Source organism: Tamandua tetradactyla, chromosome 2 (assembly GCF_023851605.1).
Source record: "Tamandua tetradactyla isolate mTamTet1 chromosome 2, mTamTet1.pri, whole genome shotgun sequence".
NCBI lineage: Eukaryota > Metazoa > Chordata > Mammalia > Pilosa > Myrmecophagidae > Tamandua > Tamandua tetradactyla.
In genome coordinates this window covers 141,052,335-141,071,490 of record NC_135328.1, presented here as the reverse complement: position 1 = coordinate 141,071,490, position 19,156 = coordinate 141,052,335, and the positions used below count along the sequence as shown (strand labels likewise).

Here is a 19,156-nt window from a genome sequence, read left to right as displayed (position 1 = left end):
AACTAATGTTAAACAGGAAATCAGGGTGGCAGTGTCCAATTGGATTCCAGAATGTGAAGTCACCAACATACATATCCCATTAATTTAAGAATGAAATAAAAATAGTTTTCCTTTTAGTGTAAGGGCACCAGGAAAAAATTATTGGCACACTAAGGTCACACCATGACCCAAGAAAGTCTGGGAACCTCTGTCTTAAGTGAAACATGAACTTTGTAGAACAGTAAGAGTCTCGGTTGAAAGCAATGATAAATTATCTAGTATACATTTACATCAATACATAGAATGCATACTCAGCAGCTGACAATGATTACTTCTTGGTACAAGAGTAAGAGCTGAAAACAAGGAAGTGAAGGGGAACTTTCAATTAATTACTCCGCATTTGTGTTGATTAAATCTTCCACTGCCAGAAAGTATCCTCAGTACTTTTGCCATTTAAGAAGTACCCTGCACAGCTGGTTTTTAATTTTACATTGCATTTTCTCCCACAGGAGTCCACAACAAACAAAATATTGGTAAAAGAACAATGAAACAAAGTTTACAACACTGTTTTCTATGTAGGCTTATACAATAAAGTTTAAAACTAGTTCTGCTCTTCTGGCAAAGGTAAAAGGAACGACACTAAGTTATAGAATTGTCATCCGAAAGGAATGGGAATACTAGTTCTTTGGGGGAAATCCAAATGATGGAAGGGTACTAACTACTCCACAGGTGTTCTGCTTGTATTATGTCTTTTACCTTTGACCCTTCGCTGGAGGCATTACACAAGAAGAAATGGAGGCTCCAGTATTTTAGAGCACCTAGAAGTAAAAACCTAAAATTGTGAAATTGCAACCCATGTCAAAGTCTCAAATATGTTCTATAACTAATTGTGGTGCTGTGCTTGGAAATTTATGGCTTCTTTGTATATGTTATTGTTCACAAAAAAAAAAGGAAAAAAATTGATTGTGATGATTAAAAAGTACTTAAGCCCTCTAGCCTCCTATATTTTGGAGCACCAAGAAGGAAAAATCTGAGAGGATCTGTGGTAGCCCATGACAAACTCTGGGATCTAGCCTATAACCATTTTTTGAAGAGTGCTTTAAAAACTATTGCTTTTCTATTTCTTTGTTTTGTACATATATTATACTATACAATAAAAAAAGTTAAAACAGAAGAAATGGAGGTGTCAAGGACCTCATAAAATAAATAGAAAAACTAATGTTCAAATTAGGTCTGTTCTCTGGAAATCTGATGATGGTCTTTCCAACATAGGAAATGGTAATTTAGCTAACTCCCAAATTATGTTCAACTCCACTGAGATTTGCTTCTACTAAGAATAACTAAAATGACAATCATTTAAAATGTGAAAATGCTAAAAACAAATTAATTTTAAAATGTATTATACAAGTAATTTTTTCTTATGCTTAAAAACAAAAAACACACCCTAACAGTAATACAATTATGCTAAAACACTGAATGAAGCTGCATGTGAGAATGATAGAGGGAGGAGGGCTGGGGGCATAAATGAAATCACAAAGAAAGATAGACAATAAAGACTGAGATGGTATAATCTAGGAATGCCTAGAGTATATAATGATAGTGACTAAATGTACAAATTTTAAAAATGTTTTTGCATGATGAAGAACAAAAGAATGTTTTGTACTGCAGTGTGCTGAAAATAGATGGTACTTAATATTTTAAAATTTCAACTTATGTGTGAGACTAAAGCAAAAAATGTTTATTTGGGGGACTTCCGGGTCAAGATGGCAGTTTAACAACGTGCGCGTTTCAGTTTGTCCTCCAGAACAACTACTAAATAACTAGAAACAGTACAGAACAGCTCCTGGGGCCACTTTAGTGACCAGACACACAGCGTACCCCAGTCTGGACCAGCTGGACCGGCTGCGAGCACCCCCCAAACCGTGAGTTCCCAAAGCTGCAGCGGCCAGCGCCCCTCCCCTACAGGCCGCTTCCCAGAGGGGAAAGGAAAGGACTTTACCAGCAGCAGAGACTGGGCACAATCAAAGGCCAATTGTGGAATTAATTAACAAATTCTGACTACTAAAAATAGGCCCCCAGCTTAGGTGAACCTGATCAAAGCGGAGGTTGCTCATTTTTGCCCCGGCGCCAAGGGGGCAGGACTGACAGAAAAAGGGGGAAAAAAAAGAAGGAAACAGAGGTTTTTGTGGCTGTGTATCTACAAAGGCTTGCCTGCCTCTGGATACAGCAGCAGGACTTTTCAGGCTGCAACTGCCCCAGGCATGGGCAGAAGTGAGCTCTTTTGGGGGCTTGTCTGGAGCCTGTGCCTTCCCCAGGGGAGGGGTGAAGCCCAACTCAGGTGAATCCCTCCCTCAAGGAATTCAGACACCACAGCTTAGTAATTTGAAGCCATTAAAACCAGCCTACAACCTCTCCTCTGTCTCCACCACGCCCCCAGCAGGGAGAGTCTGCCAAAGTTAAAGGTACCACATCATCTTATGCTGGTGGAACCTGCAGTCAGACAAGCGCCACATACTGGGCAGGATAAGAAAAACAGTGCAGAGACTTCACAGGAAAGTCTTTCAACCTGCTGGGTCTAACCCTCAGGGAAAACCGACACAGGTGACTCTTTCCTCCTGATAGGAGGCCAGTTTGGTCTGGGAAAATCTGGCTGGGGTATATAATATCTAAGTAGACCCTCCTAAGTGTGTGCGGGGCGGGGGTGGGGGGGAGGCATCACACAAGCAGGGCAAGAAACAAGTAAACAAGAACTGAAAAATTCTCCTCTGTTAAACAAAACTTAAGCTAAAGGTCCAGATAAAGCTGAACAGAATGTCAAAGAACAGATAGGCAACAAATTCATCCAGCAAGAAAACCCTAGATAAAAGAAGTGAAAGCAATCTCCAGAATAAACTAATTGAGGTAATTAAATGCCTAGACACCAGCAAAAAATAACATCACACTAGGAAAATTGAAGATATGGCCCAGTCAAAGAAACAAACCAACAATTCAAATGACATACAGGAGCTGAAACAGTTAATTCAGAATGTACGATCAGACATGGAAAACCTTATCAAAAACCAAATCAATGAATTGAGGGAGGATATAAATAAGGCAAGGAAAGAACAAAAAGAAGAAACTGAAAGTCTGAAAAAACAAATCACAGAACTTATGGGAATGACAGACACAGTAGAAGAGATGAAAAAAACAATGGAAGCCTACAATTGTAGATTTCGAGAGACAGAACATAGGATTTCAAAACTGGAGGATGGAACATCTGAAATCCAACAAGAAACAAAAACTATAGGGAAAAAATGGAAAAATATGAGCAGGGACTCAGGGAATTGAAAGACAATATGAAACGCCCGAATATACATGTTGTGGGTGTCCCAGAAGGAGAAGAGAAGGGAAAAGGAGGAGAAAAACTAATGGAGGAAATTATCACTGAAAATTTCCCAACTCTTATGAAAGACTTAAAATTACAGATCCAAGAAGTGCAGCGTACCCCAAAGAGAACAGATCCAAATAGACGTACTCCAAGACATTTAATAATCAGAATGTCAGAGGTCAAAGAGAAAGAGAGGATCTTGAAAGCAGCAAGAGAAAAGCAATCCATCACATACAAGGGAAGCCCAATAAGACTATGCACAGCTCTCTCAGCAGAAACCATGGAGGCAAGAAGACAGTGGGATAATATATTTAAATTATTAAAAGAGAAGAACTGCCCACCAAGAATTCTATATCCAGCAAAATTTTCCTTCAAAAATGAGGGAGAAATTAAAACATTTTCAGACAAAAAATCACAGAGAATTTGTGACCAAGAGACCAGCTCTGCAAGAAATACTAAAGGGAACCCTAGAGACAGATACGAAGACAGAAGACAGAGGTGTGGAGAAGAGTGTAGAAAGGAAGACTATGAGTAAAGGTAAAAAGAAGGAAAATTAGATAGGACATATAAAATCCAGAAGGCAAAATAGAAGAAAGTACTACCCATACAGTTATAACACTGAATGTTAATGGATTCAACTCTCCAATCAAAAGACATAGTCTGGCAGAATGGATTAAAAAACCGGACCCATCTATATGCTGTCTCTACTCAAAGGACACGAGGCCAAGGACACAAATGGACATTTACACACCAATGTTTATAGCAGCATTATTAACAATTACCAAGAGATGGAAACAGCCAAAATGTCCATCAACAGAGAGTGGCTAAACAAACTGTGACATTTACATAAGATGGAATACTATGCAGCTGTAAGACAGAATAAAGTTATGAAGTACGTAACAATATGAATGGACCTTAAGGACATTATGCGTAGTGTGATTAGCCAGAAACAAAAGGACAAATACTGTATGGTCTCACTGATATGAGCTGACATTCATGAATAAACTTGGAATATTTCCTTGGTAAGAAAGACCATCAGGAGATAGAAATAGGGTGAGATATTGGGTAATTGGAGGTGAAGGGATACAGATTGTACAATAGGACTGAATAGAAAAACTCAGAAATGGACAGCACAATACTACCTAACTGTAATGTAATTATGTTAAAACACTGAATGAAGCTGCATGTGACAGTGATAGAGGGAGGAGGGCTGGGGACATAGGTGGGATCAGGAGGAAAGATGGATGGTAAGGATCGAGATGGTATAATCTAGGAATGCCTAGAGTGTATAATAATAGTGAATTTTAAATTCACTATTTAAAATTCAATGTACAAATTTTAAAAATGTTTTTGCATGAGGAAGAACAAAGGAATGTCATTATTGCAGGGTGCTGAAAATAGATGATAATTAATATTTTAAAATATCACCTTATGTGTGAGACTAAAGCAAAAAATGTTTGTTACAAAATTTATATTTTGACTAGAGCATTTCCTAATATAACTCATGTAGATAGTTTGATTGAATGTCATAAGTACTTGGAATCTCAGGTAGGACGTGAGATTTTGTTGGTTTGTCCAGAGTGATGCCCCGATGAATCCCAGACTGATTTGATCAGTGACTGGAAGGGTGTTTGCAAGCCCCCTTCGGGGAATGGTGAGAGTGGGGAGAAATTCAACTTCCCCAAGTTGGATTCTTGATATTCTCACAAGCAGTGTGCACAACCAAAGCTATAGGCTGAGCCCTCAGTCTTGGGGTTTATTCATATGAAACTTAACCCCACAAAGGATAGGTCAATCTACTTAAAATTTAGGCCTAAGAGTCACGCCCAAGAGAGCCTCTTTTCTTGCTCAGATGTGGCCTCTCTCTCCAGCCAACATGACGAACAGTCTCACCACCCTCCCTCTCTCTGCGTGGGACATGACTCCCAGGGGTGTGGATCTTCCTGGCAACGTGGGACAGAGATCCTGGAATGAGCTGAGACTCAACATCAAGGGACTGAGAAAAACCCTAGAATGATTTGAGAATTAACATCAAGGGATTGAGAGAACCTTCTCGACCAAAGAGGGAAGAGTGAAATCAGACTAAGTGTCAATGGCTGAGAGATTCCAAACAGAGTCGAGAGGTTATCCTGGAGGTTATTCTTATGCATTAAGTAGATATCACCTTGTTGTTCAAGATGTAGCGGAGAGGCTGGAGGGAACTGCCTGAAAATGTAGAACTGTGTTCCAGTAGCCATGTTTCTTGATGATGACTGAACAATGATAGAGCTTTCACAATGAGACTCTGTGAATGTGAAAACCTTATGTCTGATGCTCCTTTTAGCTACTATATCAACAGAAGAGTAGAACATATGGAATAAAAATAAATAATAGGGGGAACAAATGTTAAAATAAATTTAGTTTGAAATGTTAGTGGTAAAAAGCAAGGGGTAAGCGGAATGGTATGTATAATCTTTTTTTTTCCTCTGTTATTGTTTTCTTTCTTTTTCTGTTGTCTTTTTATTTCTTTTTCTAAATCGATGCAAATGTTCTAAGAAATGATGAATATGCAACTATGTGATGATATTATGAATTACTGATTATATATGTAGAATGGAATGATACCTTAACGTTTTGTTAATTTTTTTTAATTAATAAAAAAAGTTTAAAAAATGTTTATTTGGTACAAATTTATACTTTGACTAGTGCGTCTCCTAATATAACTTATGTAGATAGTTGATTGAACACCTTAAGAACATGGAACTTTGTATAGGACATGAGATTTTGTTGGTTTGTCCAGGTGTTGCCCTGATGAATCCCAGAGTGATTTGATCAGTGAGTGAGTGGAAAATTATTTGCAAAGTCCCCTTTGGGGAATGCTGAGAATGGGGAAAACTCAACTTCCCCAAGTTGAATTCTTGATATTCTCACAAGCAGTGTGGACAACCAAAGCTATAGGCTGAGCCCCCAGTCTTGGGGTTTGTTCATATGAAACTTAACCCCACAAAGGATAGGTCAAGTCTACTTAAAATTTAGGCCTAAGAGTCACCCCCAAGAGAACCTCTTTTGTTGCTCAGATGTGGCCTCTCTCTCCAGCCAATACAGCAAGCAAACTCACCACCCTCCCCCTGTCTATGTGGGGCATGACTCCCAGGGGTGTAGATCTTCCTGGCAACGTGGGACAGAAATCCCAGAATGAGCTGAGATTCAGCATCAAGGGATGGAGAAAAACTCTAGAATGAGCTGAGACCCAGCATCAAGGGATTGAGAAAATCCTCTCAACCAAAAGGGGGAAGAGTGAAATGAGACAAAATGTCAATGGCTGAGAGATTCCAGAGTCTAGAGGTTATCCTGGAGGTTATTCTTACACATTAAGTAGATATCCCCTTGTTATCCAAGATATAATGGAGAGGCTGGAGGGAACTGCCTGAAAATGCGGAGCTGTGTTCCAATAGCCATGTTTCATGATGATGATTGTATAATGATGTAGCTTTCACAATGTGACTGTGTGATTGTGAAAACCTTGTGTCTGATGCTCCATTTTATCTACCTTGTCAACAGATGAGTAGAACATATAGAATAAAAATAAATAATAGGGGGAACAAATGTTAAAATAGATTTAGTTTGAAATGCTAGTGATCAATGAAAGGGATCAGTAAGGGGTATGGCCTGTAAAATTTGTTTTTTTCTGTTTGTTATATTTTTCTGTTGTCTTTTTATTTCTTTTTCTGAATTGATGCTAATGCTCTGGGAAATGATCATGATGATGAATATGCAACTATGTGATGATATTGTGAATTTCTGAGTGTATGTGCTGGGAATGTTTGTGTTTGTTTCTTGTAATTTTTTTTTAATTAAAAAAATGCAAAAAAAAAAGAAATATTTACCTTTCCAAAGGTCACAAAGAAAAAAAAAAAACACCAAAGTATATAGAGGGGGGTATGAAAAAGCAATTCTCCCACCCCTGTGCTCATTCCCACTCAAAAGAGATAACTGTATCTCTTTTGTTTCTTTGTCATTATCTCTCTTTCTTTATGTCATTCCCGAAATGACATGCATTTATATGCACATACACATAATACTTATGTTTTTGCCCAGAAATGGAATCATACTGCTCTGCAACTTCTTTTCTCACATCTCAGAGCTCAGACTTTTTTTCCCTATCGGCATCTATAGTTGCACAACATTTCATAACAGCCCACTCTACTTGTGGGCCATTACTTAGGCCCCTACTGATCAACATTTAGGCTGTGCCCTGTTACAAATAATGCTGCAATGAATATCCTGGTAATTAACTTCATTTTAAATTGATACTTTGGGGTGAAATCCTCATGTTTTGTTTATATCTCTTATCTTACTCATTGAACTTTTCATTTGTACACTTAAGTCCCCTTACTAGATTTTAAGCTTCTAAAGAGCAGAGTGTAGGGTCTTACATCTGAATCCCTAAAAGCATCTTGATCAAAAACAGGTATTCAATAAATGTCTCTTTAATTTTGCTGAAGTTGTTATGGACTAGAAAAAATGGCAGGTGTTATTTTTCCTACCACTTGTCTTACCCTTAATTTTTATATTTTCTACTCTAATTTATAGTAAATATAAGCTACTCTTTAATCATTAAAAACACTAATGTTGTCTCTAAGTGAAGAAGTACTTACTTGTATTCACAAACTGGGAAAAGCACCTTTAAGATGGTTATTACCATAGCTGCTCCTATAATTCCAATCACCATGACATTCAAAAACATAAAGAATACTGGGAAAACGCTGCTCCAGAACATGCACAGGTGTTTTCTGAACTTTTCCATCCACTGACACATGACCTAAAAGAGAAGTTTTGATGAGAAATCTGAGTTGCACTCAAACCCTAAAGAATCACCATCACAGATTATGTCCTAGTTGGGGCCATGGAAATGTCCTCATTTCTTAATCATGGTGGTGGTTGTTACATAGGGTCTACATTTGTCAAAACTCATAGTCAAATGAGGATGAGGTCACGCAGGAGAAGGGCAGGCTCCTGACCCAGAGTGACCAGTGTCCTTCTAAGAAGAGAAGAGGCAGATGAGAAAGGAGAGTGCCATGTGACAACAGAGGCAGAAATTAAAGTGCTGAAGCTGCAAACCAAGGAATGCCAAGAATTGCTGGTAAACCACCAGAAGCTAGAGGAGGCAAGGAAAGAGTCTTTTCTACAGGTGTCAGAGGGGGCAAATGGCCCTAATGACACCTTGATTTCAGTCTACTAGCCTCCAGAACAGTAAAACAGTTTATTTCTCTTGTTTTATTTCACAAGGCTTATACTACTTTCTTAATGGTAGCCCCGGGAATCTAAGATTTCCCTCCTTCCTATTCTCTAAGACAGTTTGTACAACATAGAACTTTTTTCTTAACGGATTGTTAAAACTCGGGAGGACCCTTGCCTTTTGGGGGAGTGAGACCTTCTTTATGCCAATATAATTTTCTTAATAATTATTGTTCTATGCAGGTTTTCTGTTTCTTCTTGAATGGGTGTTGGTGATTTTTATTTCTCTAGAAAATTGACTGTTATATCTGTTTTCACATGTATTTATTTGCAAAATTAATAAAGTTCCTAAATTAAAAAAAAAGAAATTCATCCAACTGCACAGTTAAAATGGGTGTGTTTTACTATTGTCCATGAGCCAATGAATGAATATAGAAAATGTGATATACCCACACAATGAAATGCTACTCATCAATTTAAAAACTGAACTATTTAAACCAACAACAATGTGGATGAATCTCAGACTAATCATGCTGAGTGATAGAAACCAGACAAAAAAAGAGTTAATGCTATATGATTCCATTCATATAAAATAGAAAATGCAAACCAATCTAAAGTGACAGAAATCAAGTAAGTGGTTGTCAAAGGGAAAAAAAACAGTGGCATATATGTGCAGAAGAGAAGGATTACAAAAAACCACAAGAAAACTTTGGAGAGTGATGAATAAAACTGTCAAGATACTTCACTGGAAAAAATGGGTGTGTTTTATTTTACATGTACCTCAAAAATTATAATTTTCAGAATTATGTGCTTACAACACAGACATAGAAATATTCTTTAAAATTAATTGTATTCCTGTCTAAATTATATGAAAAATAACTGCTACCTGACAAAAAAGTTACTTAAGCTAGACTACTTTAAACAAAATGAACTAGAATCAACTCTCTCGGTTTCCAATTGTGGGTGGAGAAGAGAAGGAAAAGAAAGACGAATGTGTCAGTAGGTCTTAGAAAAGACGGGGATCCCATACATAGTGCACAAAACGGGTTTCTATCCTTAATGAGAGAGCAGACTCAGAGCCACTGACAGCCTGGATTATGAAGACTATGCGGTGGGTGAGATGGGGCCAGGCAGCAGAACATAAAAGCAATCCTAATCTTCAGTGAGAACTTAAAGGTATAACCTCTGGAGTCCTTAAGACTCCTTTCAGATCCTGCTCATTTAAATGGAAAGGATTTGGAGCAAGAGGTCTAGCTAGTCTATTAGGATATTCTCTGAGCACTATCTGCCCAGACAGCAGTATCAATGTAACTGGTGATACCTGGATGCTTGTTTGGGGCCAGTGCATATCTTTGTGTAGTACGCATCTTACTTAATGCTTTCAGCAAACATATGATAGGCACCACTTTACAGATTAAGTGGGTGTCCCAATATTCAACTGAAGAAACAGGCTATTGAGACTTAAGAAGCTGCTTATGACCACACAACTAATAACTGGCAGAACTAAGACATAAACCCAGGCAGTCTGACTTCAGAAAGGAAATTTGCAGCCAACTGTGCTGCCTCATGGTATGAGATCCAAAGGGTACCTTGGACCCTTCAGAGCATGTAATGCAGGAGCTGCACAGTGACAGGAACGGGAGCATGAGAAAGCTTTCGGAACTGGAAACTCCCAAACAAAATGAAATCTGGTGTCTGGATAATCATGATCTGGCTATGTTATCCTTAAATGACACTATAAGAGGAAAATTCAGGATACCTAAAAAATACCACATTAAAGCAGCAATGAGCCCATTATTAAAAATGCTTCCCACTATTGCCTGAAAATGTAGTGCTGTGTTCCAGTAGCCATGTTTCTTGATGATGACTGAACAATGATATAGCTTTCACACTGAGACTCTGTGAATGTGAAAACCTTGTGTCTGATGCTCCTTTTAGCTACTATATCAACAGAAGAGTAGAACATATGGAATAAAAATAAATAATAGGGGGAACAAATGTTAAAATAAATTTAGTTTGAAATAGTGGTAAATGAAAGCGAGGGGTAAGGGGTATGGTACGTATAGTTGTTTTTTTTTTTCTCTATTATCATTTTATTTCTTTTTCTGTTGCCTTTTTATTTCTTTTTCTAAATCGATGCAAATGTACTAAGAAATGATGAATATGCAACTATGTGATGATATTAAGAATTACTGATTATATATGTAGAATGGAATGATTTCTAAATGTTTTGTTAATTTTTTTAATTAATAAAAAAAGTTAAAAAAAAAGCTTCCCACTGTCACAATGTTACTGTGTGATTGTGAAAACCTTGTGTCTGATGCTCCTTTTATCTACCTTGTCAACAAAGGAGTAGAACATATGGAATAGAAATAAATAATAGGGGGAACAAATGCTAAAATAAATTTAGTTTGAAATGCTACTGATCAATGAAAGCGAGGGGTAAGGGGTATGGTAGGTATAATCTTTTTTTTTTTTCCTTTCCTGTGTTCGTTTTATTTTTTTCTACTGTCTTTTTATTTCTTTTTCTGAATTAATGCAAATGTTCTAAGAAATGATAAATATGCAACTAAGTGATGATATTGTGAATTACTGATTATATATGTTGATGTTTTTGGTTTCTTAATTTTTTTAATTAATAAATAAATTTAAAAAAAAATGCTTCCCAGTTGTAGTCCTCATAGTCTCCACCCCATTTTAAATATTAGCATCTGTTTTCTTGACTGTGCCTGTTTGTGTAGAGAGACACCACCAAATGCAGTGTACCTTATATGAGGATGGAGGCTCTGCTCGGAGAGGCGTTTCAGGTAACTTGCCAGGTAGCGCATCTTCCTCAATGGTGGTCTGCACGTTCCTGACAAGATCTTGGCTGGTGGTCTGCGGTGAGGTGACGCTTCCCACTGTGGAGGAAAGGCCAAGAAACCAACGTGCAGGGCGGGCTGATGTCTCCTACTAGTCCTCAGATTAGGGCAGAAACCACATTTACAAGAGGAAATGGGGGTGTGTGTGCCTATTTTATTGCTCACTGATATGAATGCCAGAAGAGACATATATAAACTTAGACAGTTACAGGGACCTACAGCAGCTATGATTTTGTTATGCAGGCAGTCAAAATTTAAAGTTCTGTGTTTTAGTAGAAAACTGGATATTTCCTCCTCTAAATGAACCTTTCTGATACTCATATATTCTGGGCTGACTGTCCAGGGTAAGAGTGGATAATTACAGCAAGATGGTGCTACATGACCAGCACTGATCAGGTTCTATGAAAACTCAAAATAGATCTTAAAAGCCCTTAAAAGGATATACAAAGTAATGCCTGTTAAAAAGCATTTCTGAAAGCAACAAACATTCTCTATTAACTAGGATTAAATATATATAGCAACTGCTATAAATCCTGTAACAAATCACAAAGTTCAAAAGTATATTATAAAGCTACCAACCAAGAAATTAATTTCCTTAACACTTTAAATGATGGTCTTTTAAATTACCTTTTTTGGAGAGGTTGGGAAGGGTAAATAAAATGTCACTGTCTCGGGAAATAGAGTACAGCATGCTTTCTTTCAAAGGAAGGGTGTAGTTTGAATGTCTGAGTAACTTCTGGTTCTTAACTAAAATATCAATCTCAGTCACATCCTTTTGTTGAGCCTATGAAAGAAAATATAAGCAATTATTCTTTAAATAATGCCACAACCCCACAGAATTTAAAGCTGAATTTTCCAGCCTGATCTCTGCAACTAAAAAACTTTTCCTATTTAAACTCATTACTTTTCCCTACTTTGGGGCATTTAATTTGCAACCTTAATCATATTTAGTCTGTTTTAGCACTCACTATTATAAACTTATTCTAGTTCCATCTCACTTAGTTATAGAGACAGCCAGAGGAAAGGGTGGCAGAGCTATGAACAAAATTCAGTCTCTTCATTTTCTTTAATGATGCACACATTTTTAAGTGATATATAAGTATGTACGAATATGATCAATATCTAAAAATTAAGATCCAAAAAAAATCTAAAACAATATAAATCATTTGGTACAGACATTAGGGTACCTTCTTTATGAAATTAGAAACAAATAATAAGATAATTTAACATGCATAATACCTAGCGCAAACTTAAATATTTGGAATTTAATTTCTAATTAAAAAGCATATTATCTTACTTGTTGTCCATCAATCTCTACTACCTCTTCTTGAATGACAATTAACTGCAAACTGGAACCAGGTGTCATAGGCCACTCGTGAACTAAAATCCTTATACTGACAGTTCCCAAATATCCTTTTTCCTCCAGATTTTCCAGATTTTCATTCTTCACTATAAAAAATGTAGTGACAGCTTTAAACAAAACTTGAGACCATGTCTGTTTCTGAATTTGACTATTTTGATAATATTTACATGGAACTAGATAATTTTATCCCAACTACTTTGTGTCCTTTATCCCTGGATTTTTCAGATTCATAAAAACAAAAGCAACTTAAATCCTTGCAATGGCTCATACTCACTTAAAAGGGGAAAAATGCTTGATGCTCTTTAGGTTTTGTATATCACACTGGCAACATCTTTTGTATTAATATAAGCTGGGAGGTCACTTCAAAGCAACTCAGAAGACAGTGAAGCCCATGTTTTAGCAAAGGAACCCATTCACTCGTTCATTCTCCAAATCCAGTGACAGAAGGACCCCAAACAGTAAGGACACTGAGTTTTATTCGTTCCTTCCCCCAATCACTAATTTGTAACTGTTAAAAATGGCAGGAGTAGGAAAGCAGGTGGGAAAGCTCTGCTATTACTCCCTGCTAATGGACAATCACACCGGGTCAGCAACAGGCCATGATCCTCTCTAGCTCAGAGTTCCCCACTCAGTGGAAGAGGGGGGTGGCAGGTACAACTGGTTTACAGAGCCAAGGCTACTCTATCATGGTAGAAAGTGTTTTTATAAAGAATGATAAAGCAATACATACCAAGGAAACTGCCACAAAAGGAGAGTGTTGTTTTTGATCCTCACATGCTGACAATGTCGGGATTATTTGCCAAGCAGGCACAGATATGTACATCCTGAATGTACAGCAGCTGGAACTGTCCCTGAACCTTTATAGGGCTATTCCCTTTGTATGGAATGCTCTTCTGGGCATTCTATCTACCATATCCCTGCAAGGCTGAGTTCATGGCTTTTTGTTTTTAAAGCAGTGACATGACTGTAGTCTAACTTTGTGTATAAGATAGCTCCCCAACTATACTAGGTTCCTGGGACTGCGCATCAGGTTTGTTGTACCACAGCTTTTGTTAAACAATCTTCCATCTGGAATTGTAAGTATACAACTATAAACCCTCACTGCATAAGAATAAATGGGTGGAGGACTTCAAGGGAAGATGGCAGAGTAGGGAGCTGCAGGACATATTCAGCCTCCAAAGCAGCTAGTGGAAAGGCAGGCAGAAACTATCTGAAACAGTGATTCTGAGGCTCTAGAGGTCAGGAGAACATCTAAGAAAGAGCATCAAGGGGAGACAAAAAAGTGGAATGAATTGTGCTGACACAGTGGCTGATGCCCATAATCCAGAATTATTATTTACATTAACAATAATGCGCTACCATCACTGCCAACCATTTCCACATTATACAATCAACCTAAAATAGAAATTCTATGCAACTTAAGCATCAGTTCCCCATTTTCTACCCCAATCTATCCCCTGGCCAAATGTTCTAGATTCTAATTATGAATTTGCTTATTATAAATAGTTCATATATGTGAGATTATACAATATTTGTCCTTCTGTGCCTGGCTTATTTCACTCAGCATAACGTCCTCAAATTTCATCCATGTTGTCAGACGTATCAGGACTTCATTTTTACAGCTGGATAATACTCCAGCATATGTGTATACCACATTTTGTTTATTCATTCATTGACTGATTGACACTGTAGTTGCTTCCATCTTTTGGAAATTGTGAACAATGCTGTTATGATCATCAATGTGAAAATATCTGCTCAAGTCCCTGCTTTCAATTCTATTTATCTCATAACGGATTGCTGGGTCATATGGTAATTCTATACTTAGCTTCCTTTAGGAACGATCAAACTGTCTTCCACAGCAGCTACACCATTTTACACGTCCACCAGCAATGAATGAGTGTTCTTATTTCTCCACGTCCTCTCCAACAGCTCTAATTTTCTGATTTTTGAAAAATATTAGCCAACAGACGGCCAAGATGGCGGCTTAGCAAGGTGTGGGATTTAGTTCGTCCCCCAGAACAGCTACTAAATAACCAGAACCAGCAGAGAAGAACTCCTGGGGCCACATCAGTGACTGGACACAGAGCATACTGCAATCAGGACCAGCTGGAATGGCTGCGAGCACCCCCCAGAACCGTGAATTCCCCAAGCCACGGCGGCCAGTGTCGCTCCCCCACAGGCTGCTTCCCAGAGGGGAAAGGAAAGGAACTTTACTAGCAGTAGGAGCTGAGCACAACTAAGCTTCAAGTGTGGAATTAATTCACAAATTATGACTACTAAATATAGGCCTCCAGCTCAGGTGAACCTGATCAAAGCGGAGGTTGCTCATTTTTCCCCAGTGCCAAGGGGACAGGGCTGACAGAAAAAGAAAAAAAAAAAGAAACAGAGGTTTTTGTGGCTGTGTTTCTAGTAAGGCTTGACTGCCTTTGGATACAGCGGCAGGGCTTCTCACTCTGCAACTGCCCCAGGCATAGGCTATAACAAGCTCGTCTGAGACCTTGTCTGGAGCTTGTGCCTTCCCCAGGGGAGGGGTGAGGCCAAAATTAGGTGGAATCCCTCCCTCAAGGAATTCGGACCACAGGGCTTAGTAATTTGAAGCCATGAAAACCAGCCTACAACCTCTCCTCTATTACACCTCCAACAGAGAAGAGTCTGCCAAAGTTAACAGTACCACATCACCTTATGCTGGTGGGACCTGCAGGCAGACAAGCACCACATACTAGGCAGGATAAGAAAAAAAGAGTCCAGAGATTTCACAGGAAAGTCTTTCAATCTGCAGGGTCTCACCCTCAGGGAAAACCATCGCAGGTGACTCTTTCCTCTTGACAGGAGGCCAATTTGGTCTGGGAAAATCCAGCTGGGATCTATAATACCTAAGTACACCCTCCCAAGGTGGGGGGGAAAAGGTACCATACAGGAGGGCAAGAAACAAGAACTGAAAAATTCTCGTCTGTTAAACAAAACCTAAGCTAGTGGTCCAGAAAAAGCTGAACTGAATGTCAAAGAAGAGATAGACAACAAATTCATCCAGCAAGAAAACCCTAGGTAAAAGAAGTGAAAGTAATCTCCAGAATAAAAAAAAATAAGATAATTAAATGCCTACACGCCAGCAAAAAATAAGAAATCACACTAGGAAAACTGAAGATATGGCCCAGTCAAAGGAACAAACCAACAATTCAAATGAGACACAGGACTTGAAGCAATTAATTCAGAATGTACGAACAGACATGGAAAACCTCATCAAAAACCAAATCAATGAATTGAGGGAGGATATAATGAAGGCAAGAAATGAACAAAAAGAAGAAATTGAAAGTCTGAGAAAACAAATCACAGAACTTATGAGAATGAAAGGCACAGTAGAAGAGATGAAAAAAAACAATAGAAACCTACAATGTTAGATTTCGAGAAGCAGAAGACAGGATTAGTGAACTGGAGGATGGAACTTCGGAAATCTGACAAGCAAAAGAAAATATAAGGGAAAAAAAAGGAAAAATATAAGTAGCGATGTAGGGAATTGAATAACAATATGAAGCGCATGAATATACGTGTAGGGGGTGTCCCAGAAGGAGAAGAGAAGGGAAAAGGAGGAGAAAAACTAATGGAGGAAATTGTCAATGAAAATTTCCCAACTCTTATGAAAGACTTAAAATTACAGCTCCAAGAAGTGCAGAGAATAGATCCAAATGGACGTACTCCAAGACACTTACTAATCAGAATGTCAGAGGTCAAAAAAAAAGAGAGAATCTTAGAAAAAGCAAGAGAAAAGAATCCATCACATACAAGGGAAGCCCAATAAGACTATATGTAGATTTCTCAGCAGAAACCATGGAGGCGAGAAGACAGTGGGATGATATATTTAAATTACTAAAAGAGAAAAACTGCCAACCAAGAATTCTATATCCAGCAAAACTGTCCTTCAAAAAATGAGGGGGAAATTAAAACATTTTCAGACAAAAAAAATCACTGAAAGAATTTGTGACCAAGAGACCGGCTCAACAAGAAATACTAAAGGGAGCACTACAGGCAGATATGAAAAGACAGGAGAGAGAGGTGTGGAGACAAATGAAAACTATCAGTAAAGGGAAAAAGACGAAAAATTAGATATGACATATAAAATCCAAAAGGCAAAATGGTAGGAGAAAGTACTACCTGTACAGTAATAACACTAAATGTTAATGGGTTAAACTCCCCAATCAAAAGACACAGACTGGCAGAATGGATTAAAAAATAGACCCATCTATATGCTGTCTACAGGAAACACATCTAAGATCCAAGGATAAACATAGGTTGAAAGTAAAAGATTGGAAAAAGATATTTCATGCAAATAATCAAAAAACAGCAGGAGTAGCTATATACTAATATTTAACAAATTAGACTTCAAATGTAAAACAATTAAAACAAAGAAGGACATTATATATAAATAAAAGGAACAATTCAGCACGAAGATATAACAATCATAAATATTTATGCACCGAACCAGAATGCTCCAAAATACATGAGGCAAACACTGGAAACACTGAAAAGAGAAACAGACAGATCTACCATAATAGTTGGAGACTTCAATTCCACATTCTCATCAATGCACAGAACATCTAGACAGAGGATCAATAAAGATACAGAGAATCTGAATAATACAATAAATGAGCTAGACTTAACAGACATTTATAGACATTACACCCCACAACAGCATGATACACCTTTTTCTCAAGTGCTCACAGATCATTCTCAAGGACAGACCATATGCTGGGTCACAAAGCAAGTCTCAACAGATTTAAAAAGATTGAAATGATAACAAAACACTTTCTCAGATCATAAAGGAATGAAGTTGGAAATCAATAATAGGCAGAGTGCCAGAAAATTCACAAATATGTGGAGGCTCAACAACACACTGGTAAACAACCAGTGGGTCAAGGAAGAAATTACAAGAGAAATCAGTAAATATCTTGAGGCAAATGAAAATGAAAACACAACATATCAAAACTTAAGGGATGGAGCAAAAGCAAGCAAAAGGAAAGAAATAACGAAGATTAGAGCAGAAATAAATGAAATTGAGAACTTGAAAACAACTGAGAAAAATCAATAAAACCAGAAGTTGGTTCTACAAGAAAATCAATAAGATTGATGGACCCTTAGCGAGACTGACAAAAAAGAAGAAGAGAGAGGATGCAAATAAATAAAATCAGAAATGGAAGAGGAGACAGAACCACTGACCCCACAGATATTAAGGAAATAATGACAGGATACTATGAACAAACTTTATGCTAATAAATAAGACAATGAAGATAAAATGGACAACTTTCTAGAAAGACATGAACAACCAACTTTAATGAAAGAAGAAATAGATGACCTCAACAAATCAATCACAAGTAAAGAAACTGAATCAGTCATTAAGAAGCTCCCCAAAAAGAAAAGTCCAGGACCAGATGGCTTCACATGTGAATTCTATCAAACATTCCGGAAAGAATTAGTACCAATCCTGCTCAAATTCTTCAAAAAAACTGAAGAGGAGGGAAAGCTACCTAAATCATTCTACAAAGCCAACATCACCCTCATACCAAAGCCAGACAAAGAAATTACAAAAAAAGAAAACTACAGACCAATCTCTCTAATACAGATCAATCTCCCTAAAGAATATACATGCAAAAATCCTCAACAAAATTCTAGCAAATCAAATCCAGCAACACATTAAAAGAATTATACATCATGACCAAGTAGGATTTATCCCAGGTATGCAAGGATGGTTCAACATAAGAAAATCAATTAATGTAATACACCATATCAACAAATCAAAGCAGAAAAACCACATGATCATCTCGACTGATGCAGAAAAGGCATTTGACAAAATTCAGCATCCTTTCCTGTTGAAAATACTTCAAAGGACATGAATAGAAGGGAACTCCCTTAAAATGATAAAGGGAATATATGAAAAACCCACAGCATATCATCCTCAATGGAAAAAATTGAAAACTTTCCCCCTAAGATCAGGAACAAGACCAGGATGTCCACTATCACCACTGTTATTCAACATTGTGTTGGAAGTTCTAGCCAGAGCAATTAGACAAGAAAAAGAAATACAAGGCATCAAAATTGGAAAGGAAGAAGTAAAACTCTCAGTGTTTGCAGATGAAATGATACTACATGTCAAATACCCCCAAAAATCCACAGCAAAACTACTAGAACTAATACATGAGTACAGCAAAGTGGCAGGTTACAAGATCAACACTCAAAAATCTGTAGTGTTTCTACACACTAGTAATGAACAATCTAAGGGGGAAATCAAGAAACGAATTCCATTTACAATTGCAACCAAAAGAATAAAATATTTAAGAGTAAATTTGACTAAAGAGACAAAAGACCTATACAAAGAAA

The 19,156-nt window shown here is 37.6% G+C and overlaps 1 protein-coding gene across 1 annotated transcript in view; it reads right to left on the bottom strand.

The window, feature by feature from the left end:
- GINM1 (glycosylated integral membrane protein 1) overlaps positions 1-19,156 on the bottom strand; it is a 33,257-nt gene that overhangs the window by 2,213 nt on the left and 11,888 nt on the right. The window contains exons 4-7 of the mRNA XM_077149228.1: positions 12,722-12,873; positions 12,052-12,208; positions 11,330-11,463; positions 7,984-8,147 (exon numbers count right to left, since the gene is read on the bottom strand). Of these exons, the coding sequence (XP_077005343.1) occupies positions 7,984-8,147; positions 11,330-11,463; positions 12,052-12,208; positions 12,722-12,873 (607 nt within the window). The remainder of the gene's footprint in view (positions 1-7,983; positions 8,148-11,329; positions 11,464-12,051; positions 12,209-12,721; positions 12,874-19,156) is intronic.